Here is a 15369-nt window from a genome sequence, read left to right on the forward strand (position 1 = left end):
ACAATACAGCGGCCCGTCCGATAGCTGCAGCGGCCCGTCCGATATTCTTTTCTCCCCCGCCAACCCCCACCCCCGACCCCCCGCCGACCCCCACCCCGACCACCCGCCCCCGCCGACCCCCGACAAATTTCCCAATACCTTCTGAAATCCGAAAAATTCCAAAAACCGAAACTCAGCTGGTCCCAAGGTTTTCGGATAAAGGATAGTCTACCTGTACCTTCACCACACGGACTGCAGCGGTTGAAGGCGGCGACTCACCACCACCTTCTCAAGGGTAACTAGGGATGGGCAATAAATGCTGGCCTTGCCAGCGAGACACACATCCCAGGAACGAATAGAAAAAAACCTGGTGGTGTCTGCCAATCAATAAATTGCATGTAAGTACCATCATAAATTGTGGATTTGTGCTGTTCCAATTTTTATATCAGTACACAGTCAAGGTGTTTACTAAAGAAAAGGGATTTGTTCTGGGCTATTGCATTTTGTAGATCACATCTTGCCTTTGATCAGATATTTCAAAGAACAGTTTGTTGGTCTGAATCTAACAAATGTCCCTTTGATGGAAAGAAAGTCTCCAACAGAGTGATACTTTGTATGGAGTGTTACAGATGTGAAGTTATCTCACTGTATTTTAAAATATCCACATCATTCAAAGTTGCACATCATTTTATTTTGTAAAGTATTCATATCCTTTAATGTTTTGTAATATTGTAATTAGACAAGTGAAATGTTTCATCAGTTTTAATTGTGTGGATATATTCAAGGCTGCTCACTTTCTGATCATCCAACATCAATGTTAATGGTAGGTCTAAAAAAACGCATCTGATGTCACTGTACGAATTTTTCAAAATTTCATTTTTTCATCCTTTTTAGTGTTAGCAAATAATGAACTATTCCGTTTGCTCTTTGTTAACAATAAAATGCAATCAGCATTCAGCCACCAGTCAGCAAAGCTCTGCACATGTAAGTCAGCTTCTATGTGAAGTTCTATATTCCCTGGCCGAAGGTCACACAACCGGCGGTATACTGCCTGTCTGCGCTGCCCTAAGCAGGTACTTATAGTATAACTTTGCCCCAAGTTTGTTAATTATGCGTTCACCCAGACAAAACTGCAGCTGACTTTTTGAGAATTCATCCACTTGCTTTGATGTTTCACAAGAAAAATGAAAACTTTGTAAAGCATTACATAAGAACACGAAAAAATAAGAATTAGGAGCAGGAGTAGGTCATACGGCCCTTCGAGCCTGCTCCACCATTCAATAAGATCATGGCTGATCTTCGACCTCAACTCCACTTTCCCGCCCGATCCCCATATCCCTCGATTCCCCGAGAGTCCAAAAATCTATCTATCTCAGCCTCGAATATACTCAATGACTCAGCATCCACAGCCCTCTGGGGTAGAGAATTCCAAAGATTCACAACCCTCTGAGTGAAGAAATTCCTCCTCTCAGTCTTAAAAGGCCAACCCCTTGTCCTGAGACTACGCCCCCTAGCTCTAGACAATCCAGCCAGTGGAAACAATCTCTCGGCATTTATCCTGTCAGTCCCCCTCAGAATCTGATATGTTTCAATGAGATCACCTCTCATTCTTCTAAACTCGAGAGAGTATAGGCCTAATCTACTCAATCTCTCCTCATAGAAGAACCACAATTACGGTGCCACGAGCAAAAAGGGGAAAAAAATTAAAGGAACAAAACATTCTGTGGGAGAACATTCAAACCTCACTTATACCTTAAACTCAACCCAAACAAAATATTCCTGCGCATCAAGTCAAAAGTTGTGAATGTTAAAAAAATAAAAGCCGAACTGAAAGAGACACCAGCCTTGAAAAACCACTACAAAGCAGTACTTTTGGGCGAGTATTCCAGAAAAGATTTAATTAGGAAGTATTTAATTTTTTTTTAAACTCCCAAGTTCGGAGTACATTTGCTGTAAACAGGACATTTTGACAGAAATTATTCAAAAATATTTGCAGAACTGCAACTTAATACATTTTCTCTTGAGCATGATAATATAAAACACCTTTGGAAGCAAATTCAAACCAAACTACTTACCTGTAATAAGTGCTAGAGTCGTCAGGTGTTCGTTTTGCACCAGTCGCGCAAATACCACTTCACCTCTAAAATCTGCAATCCCTTGAAATCGCAGGGCCAGCTGCGTTCCCTGCAGGATTCCCTGCATCGTCTCCTTGCATTCTTCAATAGCACTCACTGCTCTGCCAGAAAGAAAATCAAACAGCTTACATAAACAAAGGAAAGGGTTCGAACTCTCATCACCCAGTTCCACTCATGCAAAAACTCTGGCAATGGCCTAGTAATTACTTGGTCAAAATATTTAAAAAAATATTCTGGCAGTTACTGAAAATACAGTTTTTATTTTGCTACTAAAATCCTTACAAAATGTACTGAACAATTATGAAACTGAGCAAAGCAGCACGATCTGAAATATAAAACAACACTGAAGAGCCATTTTTACAAACTTAAATACAACTTTGTGGCTGTGAAAAGGGTAAATATTAACTGTGTTTCTCTTTATAGATCTAGAAAGGTAGACAAGGATAGGATATCAAATGACTTTGTTTTTTACTGCACATCAAAACTGTGCATCGTTTCTAAGTTTCCAAGAGATGCACACTGCAGAAATGGGTGTAGGAACTGGAAATAAGAATTGGAGTCAGAAATCTGTGATGGGAAACAAATGACTGGGAGGTCTGGCGTTTCCTCTGTTGGTGCAACCTGGAAGTTAGACCTGAACATGCACTCAATGTCATGCCCATTTTACCAATGTCAAGTTATGCCCAAGTATCCTCCCAATCTCATTAGAATACACCCAAACATAAAATGGGCGGAAATCAGCGTAAATAATCGGGGCCCAAGGAAAGCACCGAACCCACACCATCTATTTCTTCTTTAAGTATGAAAACTTAAGTTTAAACTCATTTAACCTTCCTTCATGCACACCAGACACAGCATGTTTAAGAGCCTGCATTTGGGGAAGCTTTTCAATATTTTATGTGACTTATACTTATGTCATAAAAATGCATGAAAAGAAACAGAAAATATAGTGCAGGTTTCAGTGAGAATGAAGTTTATTTTAAACACTCAAAAATTAGCAATAAAACACCAGAAGAGTGAGTTTGTTTTCTGCAGTGGCTGAAAATCTGGTCGTAATGTGAAGAGATCCTCTGAACAAGCGCAATTGGAAGATACTCACATTTGAATATTTTGTGGGCAGAGATTTGTTTGGGCTTGGGGGGGGGGGGGGGGGTTGTGATGGACAGCTGAAAAAAAATTGAGGAGATTTGGTTGTATTGTCATTCTGTGTGTAACTCACTTACGCTTAAAATTCTGCAATCTTTTAAGCCACGTAATTGATTTACGCCCAGATTACACATGTCCAGGCCTGGCAATTTATTGTACAAGACTTTTCTGTAAAAAAATTTGTATATTTTCCTAAACGTTTTGAAAAAGTAACAAAAATGAAATGTCCTGAGAAGCCTGAAGCTATGCATGGTTCAGGATAAAGGCGGCAGGTTAGTGAATCAAGTAGAATGCAAAGTGAAGGCCACAAAAGGAAATGGCAACTAAACCAGTGAGAGGAGAAGGAAAACATCATAGCAGCAAGCTATTTAAGTAATCAATGTTTTTTTGGTTAAGTTACTTTCTCTCTGCTCTCCATCATTCATCAGCTTAGAGGGCAGGTACACAATTTCAATGACTCCTCTTTCCCCCAGGAGTAGGACACTCATCCAAGCAATCTGCCAAGGAATGGTGTGCAGCTTGGGAAGGCAGGAAAATAAAATAAGTGGGAAAATATAGTATTGAATAAACATTTTATAATACTTCTACAAATGTTACACAACTGAATTGTATTATCCAGTTTAACATTCATTGCAAGGAACTCACTTGTTCACCTCCACCTCACTTGCAAGGTATGTCACAAGAATGGTGACATGAAGACAGGCAACTGGTATCATGGCCTTGGAGAGACTTTCATCCATTTGGACTGCAATGTCTTGCACAGCCTTGATACCACCTACAATCTTAAGTAAACACAGAAAATTTAAAAAAAATTAACCTGGATATATTTCTAGTAAAATAAACTTATAGCAATCCAAGGTAGAAATAATCCACACATAGCAGGAAGTTACCTGCTGAGAAACTTTAGTTTTGATACAGGTTCCATTAGCAGTTACATGCAATGACGTAAGTGAATGATTGCAGGGGAAAACAATTGCGAGAAAGCTCAAAACAGAGCAAGAAGGAAAAGGTTTTTTTCCCAATCAGTGTTACAGAATATTTTAGCTGCTTCAGAAACTGAAGCAATTGACAATATGGAACTTACACAAACAATTTTACCTCCTACAATGTCTTAGCCTAAAGTGAGTAATTATATATTTACCAAAGCACATTGCGACAGTTTTTATAAAAACATCCTGGGTTATAAATTCAGACGGAACACCCCCTTCGGTTCTTCTAGAAATGTCACATTTTGATATATTCTCTTTCCCACCCCAAATCAGATATTCAAAGTAAAGAGTCCATTTTTGTGTGAAGATGATGCAACATGTTGAAAGCTGTTGGGGGGAGGGGGGGGTTGCATTGTTTTCAGCCTTCATAAAAATATAATGTTTTACAGAGCAACCTTTATTTGATCAGGACAAAAATCTTTTTGATAAGTACACAAATTAGCCTACAGAGGGAGCTAGCTAACAATTAGTTATTGTATGCTCAGGCTGGGAACTCTGAATAACCATTATAAACATCAATTAATGAACTTGTTTTTCAGCTGGAAGGAATGTAAAGAGACTTGTGACCAGTATTCACAGAACATACAAGCTCACGTTGTCAGTGAACTTATTGGTTTAATTATTTTTTTTTTTAAAGAAACCATTAAATAATTACAGAAACATTGCATGCAGGTCCACAAAATAATCTCACAGTATATGCAGATGTGCAGCCAATTAGTATAAGTGAATCTATGCAGTTTCCAATTGAAAAGATTACTAAATTAACACATCACACTTGATAAAAATGCTGGATTGGGTTGTGGGTTCTAAGAAGGTCAGTGCCATTTAGCCTAAGGCTCATAATTGGCTAGAGACGCAACATTCCACTGAGTTTTACATACAGTTTTTCCAATATTTCAAAGCATTACACAGATGATCACAAGATGCTGTGGACCTGAATCAGGTGCAGTAAAATTCTCCCACGATAACTCAAGTGGATAAGTATACCACATGCGTGGCAGTTAACTAATACAAACAGAAACATCTCAAGTTCTGTCTCAAGTTCTGTCTCTAGCCTGTGCCAAGGCAGCTCATTTCAGCTGGGGTAGTTCTATAATCAGCTTCAACATCTGTGGGCGGTAGAGGGTAGGGCATCCGACAGAATTCCCCCTTCCATATTCAATTATTATTCAGCAACTGCTGCTGAAAGTGCATGTTATGGGCATCAAGCTCAACTGAGATGGCCCCAAGTACACCAACACTCTCCAGGCCCACACATGACGGATGGGCTCTTGGGTGACGCACTGGAGGGCTGCACCACCAGGTGAACAATACACCAGCACAATGAAAAGCCATCTTCAGAAGAGGAAAGGTGAGGGAGAAAAATCCAAGGGAAACTAGAGAGGAAAAATAAGTGAAACTAACTTCTGAATAATGGAAATTTCTAAGTGAAAAAATAAACTATACAAACGCTTGCACCTTTGCTTTTTACAAAAAACATGTTTTCTCCCTTTGCCGCCTTCTCATTCTATGCACCACATACCAGCCAGGAGATCAGCCAAGCTGCTTCGAGTCCTCTTGTCAATATCACTTTACAACCTGCTACTAGGGGCTAAACAAACAAAGCTGGCCTATCACACAGGGCCTCCCGCAGTAACATTAAACTCACCCTGCAGAGAGTCGCGGGTACAAACCTACGTCCTAGAACTCTATGGTGCAGATAGAACTCCCAAAAATCACTGAATTCCATGCTTCATATTTGTTCCCCATGGGGTCAAATCTCCAATGCTGTTTCAGGTCATTACTTTCTTGGGGAACATAAACAACCCAGGTCTGAAACAATGGGCTGAATATTTCAAAGGAGTCGTGCCTTTTCAGTATAACTTTGCAAAGTTTCCTTATTTTTAGTCTGACTATAGATTTGATAGTACATAGGAAAAATACAAAGAAAGATACTTAAAGCTACAGAAACATTTTGGAAAAGAGTAGCCATGAGCAAGGAGCCTTGCAGATGTTTGGATCTCCGATGAACTGAATCACTATGTTACCAGTTGAAACATTGGCCCAGAATTTGCTGGGAAAATAATGGCAAGTTATATATGCACGCCGTTATTAATGTGTAAAAAAAACAACAATTTGTGGCGAGGAATAGCTACACCGTGAGTTGTGAATCGCCACAAATCGCTGGACGATTTACACCTCACTGCTGTTAGCTTCGTAAAAATGGGAGCTCGCCGTCTGATGCGCTATCAATAACTCAAAAGACTGAGATTAAGCGAGTAACTAACAGGCTTTTATTAACAAGAGAATGAAGGTGTGCCTCGAGTGGTCGACCGGTCCAGAATACAGAGGGACTGTGGAGCAGTCACCTTTATACCTGGACTCGTGGGAGGAGTCAGCCGAGGCATGTACAGGCATGTACACAGTGGAATACAAACAGTGGTTTACCACATTCACCCCTTGTTTAAAAATGAGTCCAGCAGGGTGAAGTGTATTAAAAGTTAGTGTATTGTAGTCTCTCCGGAGGTCTTGTCTGCCGCTGTGATCGACGTGGCGACGGCAGGGATAGTGAAGCTTCCGGCGTCGAGTCCCGCGTAGGCTGGGGCACTGGTGTGTAGTCCTCGTGGGTGTCGAGCGGGTCGCGGGGACCAGGCCTGCCGTCTGCTGGGGCTGGATATTGGATCGTGGGGGGGGGGGGGGGTGGTAGTGGGTTGTGGGTTACTGCGGCCCCCGAGGGTGCGAGGTCTCGTATGGAGACTGTGTCCTCCCGCCCGTCCGGGTACGCAATGTAAGCATACTGGGGGTTGGCGTGGAGGAGGTCGACCCTCTCGACCAGAGGGTCCGTTTTATGGGTCCTCACGTGTCTTCTCAGTAGGACCGGCCCTGGGGACGTCAGCCATGGCGGTAGCAATGTCCCCGATGTGGACTTCCTTGGGAAGACAAACATTTTCTCATGAGGGGTGGTGTTAGTGGCAGTGCAGTGACCGAATAGAGTGGAGCGCATCGGGGAGCACATCCTGCCAGCGGGAGGTCGGAAGGCCCCTAGACTTTAAGGCTAGCAGGGCGGCCTTCCAAACTGTCGCATTCTCTCTTTCCACCTGTCCGTTCCCCCGGGGGTTGTAACTGGTGGTCCTGCTTGTGACAATAATCCTAGCGAGCAGGTACTGGCGGAGTTCGTCGCTCATAAACGATGAGCCCCGGTCGCTATGGATATAGCTGGGGAAACCGAACAGGGTGAAGAGGTCGTTCAGACATTTAATGGCCGTGGCACTGGTCACGTCCGGGCAGGGGATGACGAACGGGAAACGGGAGTACTCATCAATAATGTTGAGGAAGTACACATTGCGGTCGGAGGAGGGGAGAGGCCCTTTAAAATCGACGCTCAGGCGCTCAAAGGGGCGAGTGGCTTTTATCAGGTGAGCCCTGTCTGGTCTATAAAAGTGCGGTTTGCACTCAGCGCAGACTTGGCAGTTCCTGGTCATGGTCCTGACCTCCTCAATGGAGTAAGGCAGGTTGCGGGCCTTGATGAAGTGGAAGAACCTGGTGACCCCCCGGGTGGCAGAGGTCATTGTGGAGGGCCCGCAGTCTATCGATCTGCGCGCTGGCGCAGGTGCCACGCGATAGAGCATCCGGGGGTTCATTGAGCTTCCCGGGTCGGTACAAGATCTCGTAATTGTAGGTGGAAAGTTCGATTCTCCACCTCAAGATCTTGTCGTTTTTGATTTTGCCCCTCTGCTTGTTGTTAAACATAAAAGCAACTGAACGCTGGTCAGTGAGCAGGGTAAATCGTTTTCCGGCCAGGTAGTGCCTCCAATGACGCACGGCCTCCACAATAGCCTGGGCCTCCTTCTCAACAGCGGAGTGTCTGGTCTCCGGGCCCTGGAGGGTTCGTGAAAAGAAGGCCACGGGTCTCCCCGCCTGATTAAGGGTAGCGGCCAGGGCAAAGTCGGACGCGTCGCTTTCCACCTGGAAGGGGATGGATTCGTCCACTGCGTGCATGGTGGCTTTGGCAATGTCTTCCTTGATACGGTGGAAGGCTAAGTGGGCCTCTGCCGTCAAGGGAAAAGAGGTGGACTTGATCAGCGGACGGGCCTTGTCCGCATAGTAGGGGACCCACTGGGCGTAATAGGAGAAAAACCCTAGGCACCTCTTCAGGGCCTTGAGGCAGTGGGAGTTCCATAAGGGGACGCATCCGGTCGGGACCGATGACTCCGTGTTCCACAACACAGCCAAGGATGGCGAGGCGGGTTGTGCGGAATATGCACTTCTCCTTGTTATACGTCAGGTTCAGGAGTTGGGCGGTGCGGAGGAATTTTTCGAGGTTTGCGTCATGGTCCTGCAAGTCATGGCCGCAGATGGTCACATTGTCCAGATATGGGAAAGTGGCCTGCAACGCATTTTGATTGACCATCCGGTCCATCTCCCTTTGGAAGACGGAGACCCCGTTGGTGACGCCAAAGGGAACCCTAAGGAAGTGATAGAGGCGGCCGTTTGCCTCAAAGGCAGTATACTGGCGGTCCTCAGGGCGGATAGGGAGCTGGTGGTACGCTGATTTCAGGTCAATGGTCGAGAAGACGCGGTACTGCGCGATCTGGTTGACCGTATCAGCTATGCGGGGGAGTGGGTAAGCGTCCAGCGGGGTGTAGCGATTTATTGTCTGGCTGTAGTCGATGACCAGGCGCTGCTTCTCGCCGGTCTTAACGACCACAACCTGGGCTCGCCAGGGGCTGGTGCTGCCCTCAATAATCCCCTCCTTCAGGAGCCGCTCCACTTCGGTTTTAATGAAAACCCTGTCCCCGGCACTGTATCGCCTGCTCTTTGTGCGATGGGCTTACAGTCGGGGGTGAGGTTAGCAAACAGTGGGGGGTGACTCTGAGTGTGGAGAGGTTGCACCTGGTGCGCGGCGGGCAATTTTGAAGCTGCTGGCTGCGGACTGTGAGTGGGGGGAGGGGGTCCACCGTACGCCATCGTAACACTTTTAAGGTGGCACTGAAAATCTAACCCCAGTAGAACGGCAGCGCAGAGGTGGGGCAGGACCAGAAGTTTAAAATTATAGTACACAGTCCCGTCTACTACGAGTGTCACCACGCAGTAGCCGCCAATGTCTGCCGACTGGGACTCGGAGGCCATAGAAATCCGCTGGTGCGCAGGCAGGACTGGGAGAGAGCAACGCCGCACCGTGTCGGGGTGGATGAAGCTCTCCGTGCTCCCAGAGTCAAAAAGGCAGATTGTTTCGTGACCATTTACCTTAATGTCCATTGTGGACCGGGCCAGTTGGTCCAGCGTAACGGAGGCCAGCGTAGGGGTCGGTGTGTCGCTGCGGGTATCAGATGAGGCGGTGTTGGGGGCCTGTTGTGTCCCGGCTGTCGTCCAAGATGGCGGCGTCCATGATCCCCATGTGGCTGGAGGCGTCCAAAATGGCTGCTGTTCCAGTGGTTCGCACATGGCTGGGGAGGCCCAAGATGGCGGCCCGCACGCGGCGCTGCTGGGGTTCGGGGTGGCTTTGGCTCTGCAGACGCTGGCGTAGTGTCCCTTCTTCCCGCAGCCCGAGCAGATCGCATTTTTCGCCAGGCAGCGCGCTCTGGGGTGTTTGGCCTGGCCACAGAAGTAGCATTTCTGGCCTTGGGACACTGCTGTCTGGCCTTGGGACACTGCTGCGGTAGTTGGGCCGTTGCTGGGATGTGGCTGGGGTGGCACGGCGCTATGAGACGGTCCTACCGTGTCCCAGGCTGTCGTTCCCCGCGGCGTCCACGGTGCAGAGGAGTAGGCATCCATGCCCCGGTAGGCTGCGTCCAATGATAGTGCGAGTTCAGAGGCCTTGTTGAGGTCGAGGTCACTCTGCTCCAACAGTCGCTGTCGGGTGTAATTGGACCTGTGGCCCGCTACAAAAGCGTCCCGGATAAGTTCCTCTGTGTACACGGCGGCCTTTACATCCTTACAACCACAGGCCCGGCCAAGCACAGACAGTGCCTGAAGGTATTCCTCGGTCGATTCCCCAGGTTGTTGTTTACGACTCCCCAGGAGGTGCCTAGCGTACACCTCGTTCACTGGGCGCGTGTACTGGTCCTTGAGGAGCTTGATAGCATCCGCGTACGAGGTCGCGTCCTGGATGACCGAGTACACTCGGTGGTTCACTTTGGAGGTCAGGACATCCAGTTTGTCCTCGTCCGATTTGACCGTTGCAGCGGAGGCAATCAGGAATTTTTCAAAACACCTAAGCCAGTGAGTAAACTTGGTGGATGAGTCCGCCTCCCGATGATCTAAGTCCAGGCATGCTGGTGTGAGGATCTTCTCCATTATAAAGTCTTGTTAATAAAATTGATGTGCTATCAATAACTCAAAAGACTGAGATTAAGCGAGTAACTAACAGGCTTTTATTAACAAGAGAATGAAGGTGTGCCTCGAGTGGTCGACCGGTCCAGAATACAGAGGGACTGTGGAGCAGTCACCTTTATACCTGGACTCGTGGGAGGAGTCAGCCGAGGCATGTGCAGGCATGTACACAGTGGAATACAAACAGTGGTTTACCACACCGTCAATCTCTCGAGTTTTAAGAAATTACTGGAATTGTGCCGTAAATACAAATTAAACTTGCCACAAAAAGTTAGGGCTGGTATTTAACAATGCAAGGACCCTTTTACTGAGGAGGTTAATATTCCTGCAATGCCACTCAACCTCGGAGGCCCAGAAAGGGGACAACTGAAACTGTAGATGCTCACTCCTGCAGGTAGTAAAATGTTCCTAGAGGTTTAAAACTCTTACTTTTCCTTTCTGTCTCTTTCTTTTCTCTTTCTTAATGCAATCTTTCTTTCCCTCTCTTTATTTCTCTTTCTGTATCTAATCTGACTCTAATTCACCCCATTTCCTTCTCAGTTGTTCCTCTGTTTCTTTCTCTATCCTTAAATTCATTGGTTAAAGAGATAGACTGTTGGTCCCATCATTCACCAAGGTCCCAGATACTCCATTCACCAAGGTCCCAGATACTCCATTATCAACTTGCACTTCCAGCAATATGCAGCACAAAAAATGTTCAAACTGCAGGGTGAGGAAAAAAAATCTAACAAATGGGACATGCTGTGAGATGTCCCGCTCCAGCAAATTCTGGGCCACGATTGAGGTGGGAAAGAAGGTACTGATAAAAAAAAGTTCGATGCGAAAGTGCAACACATTATCTTGTTTGTGATAAATTTAAATACATGCTCTCAGTTACTGCAACATGTAAATTATGCTCAAAACCAGAGTATGTCCATTAATCTCTTTCGATCAATACTATTTTGTCCACTGTGCTGCATGAGTGAATCAAAATGACGAGTACAACAGGCTGGAAAGGTTTTTTTTTTTGTAACATGTTCACTACATTAAAATAGCTCAGAAACTGGTCAAAAATGTCACCCATAAAGGTTTGGTATTCAAAATGTTGTAAAATTAACAACTCAGGAAATTCTGCTAATAATTTCAAACTGCAGTTAATGGTAGCATTTTAATGTGATCGTTTAACATTCTTATCCCCGAGGAGAACACAAAAGAAATGACAAGCAAAAATTAAGGAAAATCCACTGAGCAATAGTTGTCTGATGGTAGAACTGGAGATGAATGAATTCCTAGGAATACAGGAATGTGCACGACCGGAACAGATCATTGTGGATCATGTGGCCAATCCCAAAGTTCAGAAAATGCCATATGCGAGTCTACCTCTGATATCGATCCATTACAAGATGATGTGGTCATTATCAGCTGTTCTTTTCTGAATGTATTTATTTGAGCTCTTTAGAAAATAGTCCAAGTTAACGATCAGAGCTTGTTTACAAATTAGGCCCTGTTGGAGAAAGTGGAATGGGCAAACAGATCGGCACCCTTTCGCAACTCGATAGGTTGGAACATGATAACACGTGAATAGCTCGGATTGGTGAGTTAATGAGTTTAGACTTCTTACACATCTTTTGTAACAAATTTAATTTATAATATAATATAAAATGATGTACCTTTGGGTTTGTTATTGGGATAGATACAAAGTAATTTGGATGAGCCTTTTTCTTCTTTTTTTGACCTGCATCTTCATCATTCTCACCACCAAAGGTTCGCTTTCTCATTTTCTTTGAATTCTTTTCAGGGGCTGTACTGACTGAAAAAAACAACAAAGAAAATACAAATATGTTCTCAAAACATGTTAGTATCAAACTCAATTATATGTATTTAAATCCTAGTCCACTAAATCGCAAACTATCCCATAGAGGATACAAAACAGGATCTGCTTGGGTACTATGGAACTGAATTTGAGTAATGTCACAAGTGCATCTATGACATGGGGTCCAGGAACTATAGTAAACAAAATAAGCCATTGGGAACAAAAGCATTTTCTCTTTAACACCGTGGTTTTGGTTGGGTGAGCGAAACATTGAAACAACTTGGGGTAGGAGAAGGTGGAAAGAAGGGGAAGTGGGAGAAAGGGGTGCCATTTTTAACTTTTTAAAATTACAAAACAGGATTTTATTCTCTTAAATTTACTGTTCAAAAATTAGATAATCAAATTATTCTATCTTCACACAAAATTAATTTATACAATCTTCCACATTTAATTCATCGCCATGTGATTCTTCTCATAATCTATATCTACACTCTCTAAATATTCAATTCAAATAAATTACTTCACCAACACCCCACACCAACCAAACAAGACTTGAACATAATGCTATTCCTAATATAAAATTAGTTAATTGCGGTGTAAGCCTTGGCTCAGTGGTAGCAAACTTGCCTGCGAGTCAGAAGGTTGTGGATTCAAGTCCCACTTCCGAGACTTGAGCACATAATCCCTCAGTTCTGAGGGACAACTGCAGTGTCAGAGATGCAATCTTTTGACTGAGTCAGGCAGCAATAGAGAGATGGCAGAGATATTAAATAATTACTTTGCTTCAGTATTTACTAGGGAGATAGAACAGCTGGAGATGACATTGGATGATGAGATTAGTAATGAGTTAACTGCATTAAAAATAAAACGAGGAGATATAGGGGGAAAAATTTGGTTGGTTGCGCCGCCCGTTAGCACCTTAAGAGGGCGCTAACGGGAAGCAAAGCAACTAGCACCCGGGCGCGGCACTGTCCACGCCTCCCACAAAATTCAGCGGGAGGTTAGTGGTGGCGCTAACCAGTAGCGCCCTGCGGCGCTGCGCCGCTGGCGATGACGTCATTGGCGTGCACAGCGCCCCGCTCACGATCTTCGGGAGCGCCCCCTGACTTACCGCCAAAAGTTATGTCCGAAGGAGTCAGGGGGGCCTACCTGCGGCCAGGGAGGCGCAATTTAAAGGCGAAGTGCGGGACGGTCATTTTTGTTGCTGGCCGCCTGCCAGCACCTGCCTGCGCTCCCGTCCCAGACCTCCTGAAACGCCACCGCCCCGCCGCGCGCAGAGCGCTGGCTGCACTCCAAGAGCCCGGCTCTTTTGCCTGCACTCCCGATCCCCGGGGGCCCAGCTGGGCCCAGGTTGCGCTGCACAAGGCCCCTCCCCTTGAAGAAGGGGAGGAAGGCCCGAAATACCGCGTCACGACGTGCCGCAGCGGCACATAACGCCGCAATATTGACTCTCAGCGCCCTCTTGGGGCGCTACCACTCAATGTCCGGCGCGGGGATACTAATTTTTCCGGGGTGTGCGGGGGGGGGGGCGGTGGGGAAGGGAGGGGGGTGGGGGAAGGGAAGGGAGTGGGGAAGGGAAGGGGGGAAGGGGGGGGAAAGAAGGGGGGGGAGAAGAAGGGGGGAAAAAGAAGGGGGGGGAAGAAGGGGGGGAAGAGGGGGGGGGAAGAAGGGGGGGGAAGAAGGGGGGGGAAGAAGGGGGGGGAAGAAGGGGGGGGAAGAAGGGGGGGGAAGAAGGGGGGGGAAGAAGGGGGGGGGAAGAAGGGGGGGGAAGAAGGGGGGGGAAGAAGGGGGGGGAAGAAGGGGGGGGAAGAAGGGGGGGAAGAAGGGGGGGGAAGAAGGGGGGGGAAGGGGGGGGGGAGGAAGAAGGGGGGGGAGGAAGAAGGGGGGGGAGGAAGAAGGGGGGGAGGAGAAGGGGGGGAGGAGAAGGGGGGGAGGAGAAGGGGGGGAGGAGAAGGGGGGGAGAGAAGGGGGGGGGAGAAGGGGGGGAGGAGAAGGGGGAGGAGGAGAAGGGGGGAGGAGGAGAAGGGGGGGGGAGAAGGGGGGGGGAGAAGGGGGGGGGGGAGAAGGGGGGGGGGAGAAGGGGGGGAGGAGAAGGGGGGGAGGAGAAGGGGGGGAGGAGAAGGGGGGAGGAGAAGGGGGGAGGAGAAGGGGGGAGGAGAAGGGGGGAGGAGGAGAAGGGGGGGAGGAGAAGGGGGGGAGGAGAAGGGGGGGAGGAGAAAGGGGGGGAGGAGAAAGGGGGGAGGAGAAGGGGGGGAGGAGAAGGGGGGGGAGGAGAAGGGGGGGAGGAGAAGGGGGGGAGGAGAAGGGGGGGGAGGAGAAGGGGGGGAGGAGAAGGGGGGGAGGAGAAGGGGGGGAGGAGAAGGGGGGGAGGAGAAGGGGGGAGAGGAGAAGGGGGGAGAGGAGAAGGGGGGGAGGAGAAGGGGGGGGAGGAGAAGGGGGGAGGAGAAGGGGGGGGGGAGGAGAAGGGGGGGAGGAGAAGGGGGGGAGGAGAAGGGGGGGGAGGAGAAGGGGGGGGAGGAGAAGGGGGGAGGGAGAGAGACACTGGGTACAGGGAGGTCGCACGAAAGATGAGCTGAGTTTTAATGTTTTTTAGTGTCTAAAGTGGGGGAAAAAAGTTACATTTCAAGTTTTAAGAAGTATAAATTCTAGCTAAGTTAGTTCAGTTTAGTTTAGTTTAATCTAGTTTAAGTTTAAGGTTAGTTTAACTTAGTTTAAGCACAGAAAGAAAAGGAAAAGAAGCCCGGAAAAAAAGAGCGCCAAAGACGGGACCCGAAAAAAAGAAAAAAAAGAGGAAAGAAACTAGAAAACATAAAGAAAAGCCAAAGCAAAAAGACAGGAGAGGAATATACAGACGAAAGACGAATCCGAACAGCGGCCACACGGGGCCACAGCAGCAGTCGGAGCGCGGTGACTCAACGGAGGCCGCACGGGGCCACAGCAGCAGTCGGAGCGCAGTGACTCAACGGAGGCCGCACAGGGCCACAGCCGCAGTCGGAGCGCGGTGACTCAGTGGAGG

The 15369-nt window shown here is 47.3% G+C and overlaps 1 protein-coding gene across 15 annotated transcripts in view; it reads right to left on the reverse strand.

The window, feature by feature from the left end:
• The window catches only part of akap7 (A kinase (PRKA) anchor protein 7), a 209997-nt gene that overhangs the window by 156058 nt on the left and 38570 nt on the right, over nucleotides 1-15369 (reverse strand). For all 15 annotated transcript variants that reach the window (XR_015079540.1, XR_015079539.1, XR_015079538.1 and 12 more), the window contains exons 3-5: nucleotides 12211-12350; nucleotides 3906-4042; nucleotides 2055-2215 (exon numbers count right to left, since the gene is read on the reverse strand). Coding sequence is in view for 9 of the 15 variants with exons in the window: in XM_085997133.1 (XP_085853259.1) it covers nucleotides 2055-2215; nucleotides 3906-4042; nucleotides 12211-12350 (438 nt within the window). In the remaining 6 variants the exon portion in view is untranslated. The remainder of the gene's footprint in view (nucleotides 1-2054; nucleotides 2216-3905; nucleotides 4043-12210; nucleotides 12351-15369) is intronic.

This window comes from Somniosus microcephalus, chromosome 9, assembly GCF_052327205.1.
Source record: "Somniosus microcephalus isolate GS21.2 chromosome 9, FLI_Smic_1.0, whole genome shotgun sequence".
Lineage (NCBI taxonomy): Eukaryota > Metazoa > Chordata > Chondrichthyes > Squaliformes > Somniosidae > Somniosus > Somniosus microcephalus.